Below are 16,132 nucleotides of genomic sequence, written 5' to 3' on the forward strand. Positions count from 1 at the left end.
GTTCGCGCGTGTCCTCATTTTTCCACTCAAGGAGTAGGGTAGGGTCTTGGCTTAACACATCCCCGTTCTCATACACTAGCAATTCAATACGAATAATTTCATAAACCTCATTTGGCTAAATCTAGGTATGATCATCATCTATGGTTAACACATTTACTGGCTCTCTTGAATTGAGTGCCAGATAGCTTTCGGTATGCCATAATAGCATTCGGGAGATTATTCCGGAGAACATGAATACACTTTCTTCTCTGTCCTCTGGAGTCTTTTCGGTGTAGAAAAGAAGTAACGGCCAACTATGAATATGTGCTTCATGGCAGTCTACTTTGGTCCTCCCGATACCTTTGATAAGCTTTGAAAACTGGTCTAATTCGGGACGGAAATACTCTTCGCTCCCGTAACTGAGAATCATTCCTGCTGGAGGGAAGCTCTTAGCCCACCACGATTCATCTGTACAAAGACCAGGGCTATGATAACCATCTTTAGGGGAGTGTGTGAGCTGATCTGGAATGAATAATTTTCGCCATTGCGTTATTAGCTGGGGAGTAATGTAGTCAGAATTATGGTTTCCCTCACTATTGCTATCCTGCTCCGTGATGAAATAGTTTAGAATTGGAGAGATGATGAGAGCAGTATCAGGTAGCTTCAAATTTGCGCTCTCCACTTTTTCTATCGACTTTTTCGTTATTTTGAACGCAGAAGGAAGTTTATCATCGTCATGTTTATCTGCGACTAATCCAAGGGGTGAAACAGGGTGTGGTGGTACAGGGCAATTGGCATCCTGGGCATCATCTATGTTACTGAAAATTGAAAAATCTGGTGTTCCAATAAACAGTAGCAAGCTCAATGCTATGGTGGCCCCAGTTGAATCTCCACAAAGTACCGTTCTTGCTGAGGGATTGGACTCTGTAATATATTGCCAACCTTTCAAGACGTGGAACAATCCACGGGGAAACATTGCATCAGGTACCTTAGGAAGTTCAGGAAGAAATACTGCAGGATTTTGGAACCCCTGTTGTTCCAATAAGACTAAAAATGTTGACAAGAACTCCACATAGAAGTTGGGGCCACCAACAATAAATGCACCATTTGGAATGTAGTACAATATCAGATCATGGTTACTGTTGGATCTGCTTTTTGATTTAATCCATAGTCCAGGAACAGGTTGCAATGATTCACTATCAGAGTCATTGGACAACCCGTCTACGTTTCCATAAGAGTCCGAATATATGATATCGCCCAAACCTTGGAATCCCTGCCTGTATGCTCGATACAAGTAGAAAAGTCGGTGAACTCTTGGGGAAAAAAATACTGTGGAAGGATCATTGGGAGTATGAATTGACTCCAGACTATGCTTGAGGGCTTTGGAGACTGTGTATTCCATACAAGTGCATCTTTGTGAAAAAGGAGGTTGGAATTCGAATGGCTTTACGATTCTGTTCAGAAGCACATCTAGTGGAAGAACTAAGAAGTCATAAAACGCTGAGGAACGTAGTAGAGAGAGAAAGGCTAACGGCCCTGATTCGGTAATTATACAATACACCGTGATGACCAAATATACTAGTATATCTAAGTTGCTGAGTTCCTCCATTCTGTTAGTGGGAAAGAGGAGGGAAGAACTCAGAATGAGTCGAGTACAAATAGTTAAGGAGCCGCATCAGAAAAGCTAGTTTATCGAATACCACGATCCTTGCATCAAGATGCACTCTACAGCTACAGCACTTAGTAATTTGTGTTTTTGACACTTTAATATACATGTACAGAATAAAATATAATGAGCTTAGTTCTGAGAGAGAACCTTGTCGATGGTGGCAACCAAGATGTCAGCGTGCTTCTTGCCGAACGTCAAGGTTGGACGCAGACGGATGGAGTGGTCGGCACATCCACCAACGTTAACACCGTTCAACTTCATTTTGGCCAAGAAGCTGTTTCTAGCCTCAGAAGAAGATGCATCCCAAGCAATGAATGTAGCTCTGCCCTTACCACGAAGTCTGGACAATTCAGTAGGGTATTTTTTAGAGAGTTCCTCCAGCTTACCAAACAAGTAGTCGCCCACTTCCTTAGCATTAGCAATCAGATTCTTGTCGACAACTTCCTTGGCGATGGCACCGGCAATGATCATTCTGGCGGGGTCACCGCACCAGGTGTTGAACTGTCTGTATGAGTAGTTTGGAACCAATTCTGGGTCATGGAAAAAGTAACCGGCAGATTGGAATTTTTTGGAGAAGGTAACCATGTCTGGAGCTGGAGACAGGTTGAAATGCTCGTGAGCCCACATAGTTCCAGTGGCTCCGACACCGGTTTGAACCTCGTCAATGATCAACAAAGAACCGTATTTCAAAGTCAGATCACGCAAACCTTGGAAGAAAGCTGCAGAACCGTGGTTGTCACCACCCTCAGATTGGATTGGTTCAATGATGATGGCAGCAATCGGTGCATGCCAGTTGGTTAAAATGTCCTCGACAATGGCCAAGCATCTCTTGTCTTCAGCATCGTTGTATTCAGCATTGTCATCCAGAGGGTATTTGTAGTCTGGATATTCAGCTTTTGGCCATTTGAAAGATGGCAAGTCGATCTTGTGGATTGGCTTGGAGCAAGTTGCAGAAGCAGATGCAAAAAGACGACCGTGGAAAGCTCTCTTAAAAGAAAGGATGGCCAACTCTGGAGAACCTGGAGACTGGTTCAACATGGTAGTTGTCTCTTCTTCCTCGGAGAAACTAGTACCATAACCCCTCTTCTTAGCCTGGTAGTGCATAAACGCAGCTTTGAAAGCTAGCTCGTTAGCATCAGCACCAGAGAGTCCAGACCATATCTTGTCCTGGCCCTTAGGAGCTACCTTCAAAATGTTGTCCAAAATTTGTTTGAAGTCTTTACCTGGAAAGTTACCCAAAGCTGGTCTCTCAACCAAAGCACGGATCATCTCTGGAGACTTTGCGGCCTCAATCAGAGCAGGATTATTGTAACCCAAGGCAATCGATGCGATTTGAGCGTAGACGTCTAAGTAGACGTTTCCATCTACGTCAGCAATGTAGTTACCATTGGATTTTTCATAGTCAGCGACGAAGTAGACTGGTCTGGTGTCGAAAACGGTGGAGAGTTCCTCAGTTTGCTTCTTCGACTCGGGTCCTGGGATGACTGAAGTCTTTACAACTGGAGCAGTTGGCTCGGATGGGTAGTAAGTCTCAGAAACAGACATTAAGAGTTAATTCGATAGTAAGAGGGATCAGCAAGAGACTTTAAGAGGGCTTTTATATCCCAAGAACATATCCGCTAGCGGTGCTGTTATCATGGGGAAGATGAAAGATTATATGGAGGAGGAGGGTACCATCTACTAGCGGATTGCCAAAAGAAGTATCCGCTCATATCCCGCCGGCGGATTACTCGATGGAGGCCTTTTATCTTCCTCGACGGCGACATCTGGCATCGGTAGCGAGGAAGAATGTAAGGAAACAGATAAAAAGAAAAAAAAACATTCTCAGTCAAACGACCTGTCTGTGGGTCAGGTGACCGATATCTAAGCTTTTCCAGATCGGTCTTAGAGCTGCCTAAATGACAATTGCCGGAAAAGCGTAGCTCAAATACCGTCTGACTCATGCTATCATGCAACTATCATTAATTATAAGTTCTACATTCATTAAGGACATACCGCCGTCTCGCGCCAGTGATCTCCAGCAAGTCTTCGGTATATCAGTCTTCTGCCTTGGCCGTTGTAACCAATATCTACAAAGTCAACCTTATCCACAAACAAAACCACCACTACCAAATTCTCTAGTCCATCCTCGTCAGATGCACCATCTACACCTCTTCCGATGGAATCCAGTAGTTTTATTTTCTCTTCAGTCAATCTCGAGCCCGGCGTAGGCTTACGGAAAGTCGACTTGATAGAACGGGAGAGAGTATTCCATATTCTGCGTCGTTCATTTTTCCATTCCTCTTCCGTTGGTGGAGTAAGTTGGGCAGAGATCTCTTCTGGATCCAATCCTTCTTCTCCTGAAGATGCCTCTAGTTTGGCTATTACTTCAGGAGATAACAATGGATATTCCAGCTCATCACTTGCTGTGGACCTGGGGAACTTTAGGTAGTCAATTTTGTCTGTTTCAATCTCGTTGTCATTGTCAGCTATAAGGGTGACGGTGGCCTCTGCAGAGTTCTTAAGCTGGTCAAAAATATCTGGTGGAAGCTTCAGCTTAGGCGTGGTTGTGTCGTCAATACATCGGGCAACTCCTCTAAGGCGGAATTGTTTCCTAGCAACATGACTATAAAAACATAACTCAAAAGCACTATCGTTGAACAGCTCTTTGTACTTGGTCATACGACGATCTGTGGTGAAAGTAAGCACATTGGTGCTTCTGTCGTCAAATAGGAATCCACGGTGAATGACAGTTCTGACATGAGGAGATCCGTGTTCATCCACCGTTGCAAACTGAAACGAAACGAATGGCTGTTTCTCCAACTCACGGGCGATGCTGCCGGCCAGAGCTGGGGCCCAAGGGGCCATTATCTGAGTAGGCATTGGTGCTATCTTGGGAGTCGATGAGAACAATCGGTTAAATATAGAAAGGGGTAAATGGTTGTGTGACAAGAATAAGCCAAGGTCCACGTTTTCTGTGGGAGAGAAAAATTAGGTGCAGGGATCAGACGAGCATTTGGCATCCTAATTTAATTTTTTTTTATTTTTCTTTTTTGGAAGGATCTGAAGGAGTGGATACTCCACTGCAGTAGCCAAAGAAGGATAACATACGAGATGATAATACCTGGGTGAAAAATAACATTATAAATTAGTATCTACTGTTCTGGAAATTTATGAAATCTCTTTTAGCCTCTGGACAGCCTTTCCATATCCTTGTGTAGCCGCTCTCTGGTACCACCTTCGAGCCTCATCCATATTGACAGACGTTCCGATCCCATACTCCAAAAATCGGCCCATTGCATATTGGGCCTTCGGAATACTCTCTTCACAGGCCTTACGAGCCCACAGGAAAGCCTGTTCGTCACTTTGCTGGAGAACCCCGGAAAATCCTGTCAAATACCATCCACTAAGTCCGATAGCCGCTTGGCAGTCACCTTGACTGGCAGCTTTACTGTACCAATAGATCGATTTCTTAGGGTCTTTCTTCAGCCCAAGGTTTCCAAATTCAAAGCTGTGTCCTAAGTAGGTTTGTGCCTTGGGGTATCCTAGTTGTGCGCTTCTCAGATAATTATTATAGGCTTTGGCAAAATCTTGTTGTAGGTTTTGTTGATTTAGACCTTCGAACACCTCTCTGCTCTCTCTAACATGTTTGGGACTATTTCCGTAACCCAATGAGGAAAGATCACGTTCATATAACTTAGCAACCATGTACAATGAAGCTCCAGTATCCTTGTATTCGAGGTCTAGAGAATCTGCTTCCCTCTGAACCTGTTGTCTTTTCAATGATTGAAAGTATTGGTTATCGATATCGGCGGCTTTAAATAGATATTCTAAAGCCCTTCCGACATCTCTGGGTTGAGCTAATAGCCCCTTGAGATACACTAAACCCAGTTTGCACATGGAATTAACATCTCCAAATTCAGCTGCCTTCTTATAAAAATGTAGAGCTCTGCCTACGTCTCTTTGAGACCCGACTCCAAATTCGTAGCAGCACGCCAACCTGTATAGGGCATTTAAACTTTCTCCTTGCAAAGCGGCCAAGGCATAGTAATCAAAAGATTTTCCATAATCTTCAGAAATTGTACCTTTGAAAATTGCACCGGAGTAAAGATAGCCCAAAAATAGTTCCGAGTCTGTTCGGTTAGGAAATGTCTTACTGATACTTTTGAAGCGTGCAATTGCCAATTGAACCATAGTCGATTTGGTCTTTTTGAGTTCTTTCAAACTGGCAGGACGCGGTCTCACCCTAAAGTCAGGCAAAACGTTGTTCAAGAAGGTTGGATTTAAACAACATTCAAGATAAGATCTGGCATATTCAAACTGAAATTGTGGATTTGCTGGGTTTTGTCTAGCTCTTTCCTCGACCTTTCTAAACTCACCCACAATTTCTGGGGGTGATAGACGAGGATTTCGTAATACTGATAACTTGGAAGATATTGACAGACGTTCGGCCTGCCGTATCGAACTAGGAGCATCATATTGAACCCTGGATGGGGTATGAATTCCTCGATTATCCAGTTCTTTAGCTACTTCGTCGGTGTATGATTTAGTAGGTTTCGTAGGTGCGTGTTTTACATCCTGCAATTGAATATCCTGTAGCTGTTTTCGTTGTTTTTCTATCTGTTCAATTTCATACTGTGTGTGACTGTTTGCGCTATTCGTTGGTCTTGGAAGGGATGTAGAAGAAGATGTGACCCCCAAAGAAGGCGGAGGTATCCTTTTATGAGAGTGAACCGGACCTAATCCCTTTTCGTTATACCGCCTATCGATACTCTGATCTGTAATTGAAGCACTCCTCAAGTCTTCTGCTGAGTCCACAGCAAAATCTATCGGCTCCGGATATTTTGACAAATCTTCCAAAGTATGAGACGATGGAATCTCGCCTTTGTACGGGAGGGCAGGGGGAGCAACATCTGCTGCAGTTAGAGGGGGATGTTGTTTAAGTCGTCTGTGTGTAAGTTCTCTACGAAGTTGTGATCTTTGTTGTGAAATATCATCTCCGTAAGGTGTGGCTTCCATAGTTTGTAGATCATCATTGTCATCGTCCACTGGATACATGGATTTTGAAGTCGCTACTGGATCTTGTACCATTTCATACTCCAGGGCTTTGAGTTCTAGTTCCTTTCGTTGGCGTTCTTGTAACTCTTTCTGTTCTCTCATTTGGCGATCCTGGAGTTCTTTGAGATCTCGTTCTCTTTTCTGAATTCTCTCTAGGTTAATTCTTTCTTGGTTGATTTTCTCCTGCCTGATTCTTTCTTGGTTAATCTTTTCCTGTCTGATTCTCTCTTGGTTGATTGTCTCCTGTCTAATCCTCTCTTGATTTATTTTCTCCTGTCTAACTCTCTCTTGGTCAAGCATTTCATATCTGATTCTTTCTTCATTATTTCTCTCTTCATTAATTCGTTGTTGGTTAAGCCTTTCCTGCCTATTGCGCTCTTGAATCATTCTTTCTCGATTAATCCTATCGTTGTTGAACTTTTCCTGGTTCTGCTGCTCATAAGCCCTTTGTCGATTAATCCAGTCCGTATCATCATTTTGTTGGTTCCTTCCATAACTCCCGTCTTGTTTGTTACTACTCTGATCGCTTGATCGAGAGTCTAAATGAGAAGGGAGAACAGGTAGGTTTTGCAACTTTTGCTGGATGATACGCTGATGGATTTGCTGAGAGTTAAGCTTTCGAGGCTGATGTCTTGCTTCTTGCGGTTGAGGATATCCTACACTACCTTGTTGAAAAGCGTCTTCCCTAGGGTAGTCCCCGTTGTAGCTGGGTTGCTGGAAATTCGATGGAGGTTTGGATTGATCTAGCCTGTCAAAGGTACCACGTCCACGATCCATTTGAGAGCCATACACGCTGTCCTCCGAAGAATAACCTCTGTAGGAGTTTGATTGATTGACAATTTCCCTAGAAGACTGACTGCTTCCTCCCGAATATTGTGGACCTCCAGTAGGCGGAGGATTATAGTATGGATTTGCTTGATATCTGGAGGAATTCTGCGGATCGTTTCCATACTTGATTGGAGTTGGATTCATTGATAAGGAATGCGGAGGAGGAACTTTGACTGGATCATCAATCTGCTGGAAGTTGTGTTCACCCGATGGTTTCTTGTGTCTCTGAAACAAGTTGGGCATATAGAGGATGATGGGGGAGGTGTAGAAGATGCCTAGTTCAGTCAAAAGAAATTCGCGATTTCCCCAACTACGCGAATACAGGACGTCATGTGATCCGCATGAAAAATAACAGAAGACAACCTAAAAGGGCGATGCACGTATCTCATCCTTTCAAGCTCCTTGCTAGNNAAAAAAAAGAGGTAAAACAAAACACCAATGTTACAAGAACAATCTGGAGCGAGACCTAAGAGCCAAAGATTGGGCCACAGAGTTCAAAAAGAATCGGCTGAATCGCACAAAGGTTCCCGCAAAATGCCAAACTCCGCCTCAGTACTGGCTACTGTGACAAACTTGTATCCAGGCTTAAATGACATCACAGATTCGTTCGAAGCATTTCCCCTGGAGTTGATTCGGTACTTTACCTTATTGAAGGAGATTGATGCTAAAACCGTGCAGTCTGTCCCTCTGCTAATCACTTACATCAAACGGTTCTTGCAAATGTCAAAAACACACCCGAAAAGAGAACAATTGCTCCACGAGATACGAGAGTTAATCAAAGAGCTAATGCCCTGTCTGGAAGAGAAAATGCATGTGGCCACTATTGCTGCCGACGCTGTTGCAAGACACGTCAAGCGTATTGATAGTGACTTTGAACTAATAGTGGAGAATGAAATCCCAGCAGAAATTAGAATCGGCTCTATGGATCACCATCCTGCCATGATACACGATACTAAGCCTGCAGACTCTGGCAAGTCTGCACAATCGCAGAGATCAGAATCTCGAAGAGAGGCGCTGGCGGCTCGTAAAGCACAAGCTGGATCTAATGGCGGGTCTGGCATTGACGCCAGTGGACCGGGTGATAGGGACGAAGAGCTTGGGAAGACTGTTAGAAGGCGTGCAAATGCAAACTCTACACACTCTGCAAACCACAGCAGTAATAGCAATAACAACACAAACAGTATCAACAATAATGTTACGCATATGACGAATAATAGTATGACCGCTGTGCCAGCTAGCCAACCAGATGACAGGAGGCGAGGCGGCCACAAGACCCAGCCGGAAGTTAGAGAAAGCGCAACGAGGAGACGACCGGGCCAAAATAACGATTTATCCACTGAGGTGCCCTCAAATGCCAAGGAAGACAATGACGAAGAGCCTGTGTATTGTTATTGTCAACAGGTATCTTATGGGGAGATGTTAGGGTGTGATGGTATAGATTGTACCAGAGAATGGTTCCATCTTTCATGCATTGGTCTAACTCAGCCTCCACGAGGCAAGTGGTACTGTGATGAATGCAAATTGAAGATAAGAAAGCGATAGAAGGGGGGTTTGTAGATGATAGATCTTTAGGACCAGGGGCTGATTCTTCAACCCCACAATGTCATGTATTGTACATACTGGTTTTTTACCCTCTCTGTCGCGATCGTTTTTCAGTGAAAGCTGGCCTCATGACTCCTCTTACATGGAGATAAGGCAAGGCGTTTATAAGATGTAGTGACCTAAGATACATAAGCGGGTAGCCTTAATTGTGAAAAAAACAATAAAATGCCCATCGCATGACCCGTCTACGCATCGAAGCTTCGAAGCCATTTTTAGATTTCTCCAGGGCCCTCTACCCCCCCCCCCCCCACCCTAAATCCAGCACCGCCTCCTAGCCTCAAATGGCAGGCTTCTAAATTAAACTAACTACCACTCATTTAAAAAGTTCGCGGTCTGGTAGCAAACTGGCAAAAAAGGCAAGAATACTTTTCAAGCCATTAACAACCATGTCCGAGGATTACAGATTAGTAGTGGTGGGTCCTCCGTCGGTTGGTAAATCTGCTCTGACAATTCAGCTGATCCGTGGAGAGTTTCTGACTGAGTATGACCCAACAATTGAGGATTCCTATAAACATCCCTGCGAGATAGACGGCGCGCCGGTAATGCTGGACATCTTGGATACCGCAGGACAGGAAGACTACTCATCGATGAAAGAATTGTATATGAAGACGGGGGAAGGGTTTCTGTTAGTTTTTGCCATAAACAAACGATCATCTTTGGAAGAATTGAAGCCTTTTTACGATCAAATAGTCAGGGTGAAAGAGGGGATGCAATCAGTCCCAATGGTTCTGGTGGGAAACAAGTCTGATGTTGAAGATTCCAAGAGAGAGGTCAGTCGAGACGAAGGAGAGGCTTTGGCCCGTCAATTCGGTTGCCAGTACATCGAGACTAGTGCCAAGACCAATACTAACGTTAAAGAGGCCTTCTATAATGTGGTGCGAGCCACCAAAAGTATTAAGGATACAAACCAAACAGGAATTGACACAAGTGTGGATCGTTCAAAGAACCACGAGAAACCTACTGTTCGGGGCAATGCCACTGCCCCTGCGTCTTCGTCAGACTCTTCATCATCGGGATGTTGTATAGTGATGTAGGTGAAGATAAACTTCTTATCGACTTCTAAGTTTTCATTCATTTTAACTCTCCTATTCTACGGTTCAGCTTCGTAAATCAGATTAGCGGCCTTGAGGAGTTCCTCAACCACTTTGGCCTTGTAGCTCATATCTTCTGTGTTGGCGACCTCAGAGTACAGCAGTACTTCTCCCCAGACAATACTCAAAGACCGTATCGTCATACGGTTGACATCTTGGTGTGCGGCTATTTTGTTAAGATGGAACAAAAGTGAGCGAAGCGTCCAGTAGGGACCGTCGGGTAATTCATAAGCTATCTGATGTAATCTCGTTGATATTTTGGTGCTGCCAGAATCATCCTTTACTGCGTCCAAGAAATCCTGGTATAAGGCATTCGTGAGAAGCGGTTCTGGAAGCGACTTGAAGAACAGCTTTAAGATGGTGGCAGCCACGTATATGTCATCATCCAATACGTGATCAGGGCTAGATGGACCAATCAGAGCAATATTAGCAGGATCCCTATCAATTAGTTCTCTTAGCTCTTTAACTTTGGTCACGCTCGCACTCACTCTGTAAATACCTTCCAAATCTAGTCCATACTTTTCAATCACCTGAATACATTGTCGCACAATTGCAGGCACCGATCCAGTGTCATTATCGACCAGCACATCGATCGGTACCCCGAAAGTAGCAAGATTTTGCTTCACTCCTGGAGGCACGGAGACTGTTGAGGCTGTCTCTGATACTTGTAGCTCTCTCGGCCCCGATAATCTACTTCCAACAACCTTGGGGTCCAGTGTGGGGGAATAAGAAGTACTTGCAGGAAGAGGTGACAATGGTGAACTAGATGCCGCTCCAACACCTGCGCCAACAGCAGCGCCTGCCACAGCTCCAGATGTAGGCGTAATGTTTCTCCTTTGGGAGTCTTTCCTAAGATTATTCCCCAATAAAGGATGCACTTTGTATTCCACTGGGGTCAGCCATCTATTAAGAGAAGTAGTACCCTGTTTGGTCAAAAATTCGTACAAGTCTTTCTCATTATCAACACTAGCAGCAATTTTCTTGATTGAAGGCTTATTAGAATCCTCGTGCAAAGGGGATATCAATATACCAGACCTCATCACAAGCGTTTCGTTCCATGTTGTGTATTTCTGTAATTGCAATGACATTGCGGTGTCAATCTCCAAAATAAGACCTTTCAGAGCTTTGACCTGAGCAGGTCTGTGAACCATCAATAATTCGTCTTTCAATTTTTTGCACTGATGGACTTTTGCTCTGTAATCCTGATCCGCAATCTCAATCTTACGGGAAAGTTCTTCCTCCTGTTGTGTCCCCGTCTTAGATCCTTTTAGTGTGAAGGTCTTCTTTGATGGATCACCCGTGCGAAGCTTCTCCAATTCGTTACAAAAGTTGAAATACTTGTTTTTTGACTTTTCTGCAGCAGCAATGGCGTCTCCACATTCTCTCTCCTTGCGGCGATATTCTTCTTTAACAGATTTACGAGATTTCGATACAGTCGAAGCTAGTGATCCCAGTTGCTCGTACATCAACGTCAACGCCTTAACATAGGGTGATCCAACGTTGAACAACTCGCTATCAAAACTAACAATTTTCTCAAAACTGCGTTCAAATGAATCGGTCTTGAACTTCTTTCCGTCGTTCTTTAAAGTATCTTGGGTATGTTTAGAGATTTTTCTCAACTGCGTGTAATGATCGTCTTCCAATATTGATTTCTTTTTGATATAACGACTGAACTCATCACATGTTGTGATACTTCGCTTGAGACGATCTAAAAGGATATCCATAGCTGAGTCGGATTGCAATATCTTGGCAATCTGGGGGTCCTCCAACAAAGAAGCGGAGGACTCGACCTTTGCAGGAGTCGTTGGACTCGAGACCGCTTCGAGTTCCTGATCCACAGTGCCCAAAGAAGTGTTTGGGTCCGTGGCCTCCGAAGTTGATTGGTCTATGCTTTTATCTCTGGAATCCATGTATCTATTGAGATGATAGGTATATTATACAAAGGGAGAAGAGTACAAATATGTACATATATTTCCTTACGTAGCAGTATTCGGTATGTGCTCGCGCCTCCTTCCAGCAGGTTTATTTTTGTTGAAGGCTGAGATCGCGGTGTGATCCCTGCGTTCGTTATGTGATCGGCAGAATAAATGTAGGGTGTCCATGACCAGTCAGGTTGGCTGTGCCCTGTGATCGTGGGAAAGCACCATGTTTTCGTCCGAACACATCTGGATGTTTTGTACCTCCAAGCATTTCACTAGTTGTTCCACAGATATCCTCGTTGAAGGAGCTGGATCAAGCATAGTGCTCAAAATGTTGAATACCTCTCCATTGTTTTCAACTTCCGAAGACCCAACCCAAGGCAGTACAAACTTTCTAGAAGCAGACTCAGGTGTGATGTATTTGTAATAATGAGAGTCTGTAGAACGAGCACTTTGCCAGGGGAATTTGTCCATCAAAAGGTATACCAAAATCATCCCTGCTGCCCAAACGTCAACGGGTAGAGAAGCGTACTTTACCGAAGTGAAACACTCAGGAGCAGTTAATGTCTCAGAACCAACTAATCCGTGGCAATAAACACTAGCAGTACTACTACCGAAATCAGCGATTTTCAGGACACCGCCCTCAGTTATTAGTAGGTTATCCATCTTGAGGTCTCGGTGGGCCACGCCAACTTGATGTAAGTGTTCTATTCCAGCAAGCAACTGCCCCCAATAGCATAATCTTGTCTCCCGGTCCAATTTATTGCGAACAGAGTGCCTGTTCTGACGTAACAGTTTCCATAAAGTCGTCGTGCAAGACTCCATACAAAGGTGCACTGATCTTGGACCCTTGACAAGATCGAACACTTTGACTACATGTTGATGGGGTTGTAAACTAAGCACAAAAACGAATTCACGTAGCATAGTCTCCACAGTTTCTTTTGAGTTGTCTAATCCGTTTTTGATTGCAAATACTCTACCATCGAAGGTTCGATGTTCCATGACAGAACCAAAGCTGCCTTTCCCCAACTCTCTGGTTGCAACCCCATACCTTCTCCTTATATAAAACCTCGCCGAGACAGGTGTGCATATTTCTGGAGCCATTCCACAGCTCACAAGGGCCAAGTCAACTTGCGTCGGAGAGGCAGGAGTAAAAGTTGAAGGAGGGGGGTACAGAAAAAGAAAGTCAGAAAATAAGAAAAACGACAAAAAACCGTTATCATTTTCCTCCACAGTATCTCCACGTTTTTTCACGACATCCCTAAAATGAGAACCCCTACCATAATTAAAAGCTCTAGAAGTACACCCACATCTCCATAAATATGTAACCACTGTTCTTCTATTACTATTTACCGCTGTATATTACTCTACTGTCATATAAAGTTTGAGTTGTGTCCACTACTATCCCATATAAACTCTCGATGGGGATAGATATTGAGTTCAAAAAAAGTGACTCCAGCTAGCAGCTTCCTCGTTTTAGCAAGATGCTTTGAAGCTATTCACCTACTTGCTTGAACCCATTCAAAAGGTACCTGTCAACAAAACCAAGAATCATTCAACTGCCTTCTTTTTTCACTCACATGACATAACAATTCAAAAATTCAAACAATAAGTCTGCACTGCCAGTATCGCTTAACGCAGCAAAGCGGCAGAAAATTACAGTATTCTTTTATGGAACCTCCACGTGCACCCCATTCCATCATATCCGTCATTCACAAACAAGTTCATCCCTCAAATGGAAGTAGTAAACATCAGTTTTAATGTAACAATGTTTGCCCGCCTTGGTGGCATTTTGCCAGATCTCATAATCGTAGTCGTAGTCGTAGGGTGACCAATCGTCCATAATCTCGTTGAATCTTCCCCAATAGTGATCATCCTGTAGATAATGCGGACCAACAAATCCTTCCAAATTATCGCCACCGGTGGTAAGGTCTGTCATTTCAATGTTCAGTGGGCCAAACACAGGCCGCTCCACCCGATCATGGAGAATATCCCAATTCCAGTAAGCAGCCATAGCTCTGATAATCACTACCAGATTTTCAAGTTTCATATCATGGTTGTCTCGTTATTGCCTAGGCTGATTAACTAAACAATAATGAGACTAAGATCAAAAAATACAAAGAAGTTAAGGGTCTGACCGGGAATCGAACCCGGGACCTCTTCCTCCCTAAGAAAGAATCATACCTCTAGACCATCAGACCATTCTTGCGCGAAATAATATAAGTGACCAATCTATGGGATTAGGTAATCTGAGTTTACCAGACCTATTGTTATCTTATTTACAATTAAACTAAGGTTTCTCCAAACGCACTCTTAGCGATGGCACAACCAGCCGTGATGGTATCAATTTCGTGAACGTCAGTTGATGCCAAGTCAGGGTTGCATTCTACGATATCTAACGCTCCCAGGTTTCCAGTCTCTGCAACAGCTTCGACAATGTACATCCCTTCACGGAAAGTCAGCCCTCCTCTTACAGGGGTACCGGTGGCAGGAGTGAATAATGGATCAAGAGCATCCACATCGTAAGAAATATGCACTGGTGATTTTCCTGTGGGGTTGATTCTAGCCAATGCCATTTCAACCACTTTCGCAATTCCGTACTTGTCGACATGGTACATAGAGTAAGCTGCGATGCCCAGTTCTCTTACACGTTTCTTCTCACAGGGATCCAAATCTCTCAGACCAATGTAAGCAATTCTGTCGGCAGCTAGCTTGTTTTTGGCTTCATCCAACCACGAAAACTGTTTGGGCCACACTTCTCTACTGAGCCCCATAGCTAAGGCAACTGGGAAGCCATGAATGTTTCCCGAAGGTGACGTTTCAGGAGTATTGATGTCAGCATGAGCATCGATCCATAAGACGCAAGCATCCGGATTAGCATCAAGAAAACCTGCTAACGTGGATACTCCTATTGAGTGATCACCTCCTATGGTCAGAGGCAATCGCTTCTGATGGGAAACTTCTTTAACTGCACGGTAGACTCTCTCTGTCGCTTGGGCTACCACCGTTGGTCTCTTTGCAATTCCGTGCGATCTGTCAAACTCCTCCTCCAACTCTGATGGGGGTACATCTAGACCGGTACCCTTGAGAGGTTCCTTAATGGAAACCGACCAGCCTAAAGCTTCCAAATCTTCCCGAAGTCCATGTTTCAGTAGTAATCCAGGACCTTTCTCAACACCGCCTTTACCTTGACCAGCGCTAAAAGGGGCGCTGATGATGGTAACTTCCTTTGTGGGATAAAATTTATAATCAATCTGTGTTTTCATTTTCAAGTACGCCTTGAGTCGGGACAAGTAAGGGAAAACTGATAATGCTTTATATGTCCCGAACAGATAAATAAACAGAGCGGTTAGTGTTAATCCGGGAAGCTGATAGCGAGCGGCACCGCGATTTCACTTCTAGCATGCAAACACGAGGTACTCAATTTAGCACAACATGGGGAGGGAAAAGAGGAGACCAAGCTTGGGGTGCGTAACGAAGGGATATTTTGAGGCAATTTTGATGGGTGTTGGCCATATATAGTTATATTTGACGTTGCTGAGATAGGCTTTACAATTTGATACGATAACGTATGTATTAAAGAGAACAATAGGAGTTCTATAATTGTTCCGAAGACCGTTACTGGGTATTTCATGGGATTCTCCGACCACAGCTGTATCCTAGTGAATGACTAAACCTAAATGAAACTGCAAAAGATAGGGGAAAGGGCCATGACGTTTATGTTACAGCATTAATATCAATCTGGTTATGGATAGTTGGCGTCACTAATATTTGTGTAAACTGCTCTCGCTATGGTTCCAGAAAAAAACTATTTTCTGATTAATTTGTTAAATTGCAGGTCACTTGCTAATTTTCTTAGTTAATTAAAGCCAATGTTATTTAATATATATAAGATTGGAAGACATTCTTTCGTTAGTTCGAAAGCCATAGAGAACACTTCTTACCTGTTATGTAGCTCTGCTACCAATGGAAAACAACAAAGGGTTCTGTGGTCTAGTTGGTTATGG

At 43.8% G+C, this 16,132-nt stretch overlaps 10 protein-coding genes across 10 annotated transcripts; 2 read left to right on the forward strand and 8 right to left on the reverse strand.

Annotated features, from left to right (window-relative positions):
• Positions 1–121: 121 nt before the first annotated feature.
• Positions 122–1,588, reverse strand: PAS_chr4_0676 (Hypothetical protein; the record flags this gene model as incomplete). Its single annotated transcript, XM_002494069.1, has 1 exon — positions 122–1,588. One exon carries the CDS (start codon positions 1,586–1,588, stop codon positions 122–124), a length of 1,467 nt encoding a protein of 488 aa, XP_002494114.1.
• A 189-nt stretch (positions 1,589–1,777) lies between these two features.
• On the reverse strand, positions 1,778–3,193 carry PAS_chr4_0677 (Gamma-aminobutyrate (GABA) transaminase (4-aminobutyrate aminotransferase); the record flags this gene model as incomplete). Its single annotated transcript, XM_002494070.1, has 1 exon — positions 1,778–3,193. The coding sequence occupies one exon, from the start codon at positions 3,191–3,193 to the stop codon at positions 1,778–1,780; it is 1,416 nt and encodes a 471-aa protein (XP_002494115.1).
• A 438-nt stretch (positions 3,194–3,631) lies between these two features.
• Positions 3,632–4,510, reverse strand: PAS_chr4_0981 (uncharacterized protein; the record flags this gene model as incomplete). Its single annotated transcript, XM_002494071.1, has 1 exon — positions 3,632–4,510. The coding sequence occupies one exon, from the start codon at positions 4,508–4,510 to the stop codon at positions 3,632–3,634; it is 879 nt and encodes a 292-aa protein (XP_002494116.1).
• Positions 4,511–4,798: 288 nt separating this feature from the next.
• Positions 4,799–7,756, reverse strand: PAS_chr4_0678 (uncharacterized protein; the record flags this gene model as incomplete). The annotated part of the gene is made up of 1 exon (XM_002494072.1): positions 4,799–7,756. One exon carries the CDS (start codon positions 7,754–7,756, stop codon positions 4,799–4,801), a length of 2,958 nt encoding a protein of 985 aa, XP_002494117.1.
• Positions 7,757–7,951: 195 nt separating this feature from the next.
• Positions 7,952–9,055, forward strand: PAS_chr4_0679 (putative component of the Rpd3 histone deacetylase complex; the record flags this gene model as incomplete). Its single annotated transcript, XM_002494073.1, has 1 exon — positions 7,952–9,055. One exon carries the CDS (start codon positions 7,952–7,954, stop codon positions 9,053–9,055), a length of 1,104 nt encoding a protein of 367 aa, XP_002494118.1.
• Positions 9,056–9,501: 446 nt separating this feature from the next.
• On the forward strand, positions 9,502–10,149 carry PAS_chr4_0680 (GTP-binding protein; the record flags this gene model as incomplete). The annotated part of the gene is made up of 1 exon (XM_002494074.1): positions 9,502–10,149. One exon carries the CDS (start codon positions 9,502–9,504, stop codon positions 10,147–10,149), a length of 648 nt encoding a protein of 215 aa, XP_002494119.1.
• Positions 10,150–10,205: 56 nt separating this feature from the next.
• Positions 10,206–12,116, reverse strand: PAS_chr4_0681 (GTPase-activating protein (RhoGAP) for Rho3p and Rho4p; the record flags this gene model as incomplete). The annotated part of the gene is made up of 1 exon (XM_002494075.1): positions 10,206–12,116. One exon carries the CDS (start codon positions 12,114–12,116, stop codon positions 10,206–10,208), a length of 1,911 nt encoding a protein of 636 aa, XP_002494120.1.
• A 198-nt stretch (positions 12,117–12,314) lies between these two features.
• Positions 12,315–13,229, reverse strand: PAS_chr4_0682 (uncharacterized protein; the record flags this gene model as incomplete). The annotated part of the gene is made up of 1 exon (XM_002494076.1): positions 12,315–13,229. The coding sequence occupies one exon, from the start codon at positions 13,227–13,229 to the stop codon at positions 12,315–12,317; it is 915 nt and encodes a 304-aa protein (XP_002494121.1).
• A 604-nt stretch (positions 13,230–13,833) lies between these two features.
• PAS_chr4_0683 (Hypothetical protein) lies at positions 13,834–14,175 on the reverse strand (the record flags this gene model as incomplete). Its single annotated transcript, XM_002494077.1, has 1 exon — positions 13,834–14,175. The coding sequence occupies one exon, from the start codon at positions 14,173–14,175 to the stop codon at positions 13,834–13,836; it is 342 nt and encodes a 113-aa protein (XP_002494122.1).
• A 235-nt stretch (positions 14,176–14,410) lies between these two features.
• PAS_chr4_0684 (Arginase, responsible for arginine degradation) lies at positions 14,411–15,391 on the reverse strand (the record flags this gene model as incomplete). The annotated part of the gene is made up of 1 exon (XM_002494078.1): positions 14,411–15,391. One exon carries the CDS (start codon positions 15,389–15,391, stop codon positions 14,411–14,413), a length of 981 nt encoding a protein of 326 aa, XP_002494123.1.
• Positions 15,392–16,132: the final 741 nt, after the last annotated feature.

The sequence above is a fragment of the Komagataella phaffii genome, chromosome 4, assembly GCF_000027005.1.
Source record: "Komagataella phaffii GS115 chromosome 4, complete sequence".
NCBI lineage: Eukaryota > Fungi > Ascomycota > Pichiomycetes > Pichiales > Pichiaceae > Komagataella > Komagataella phaffii.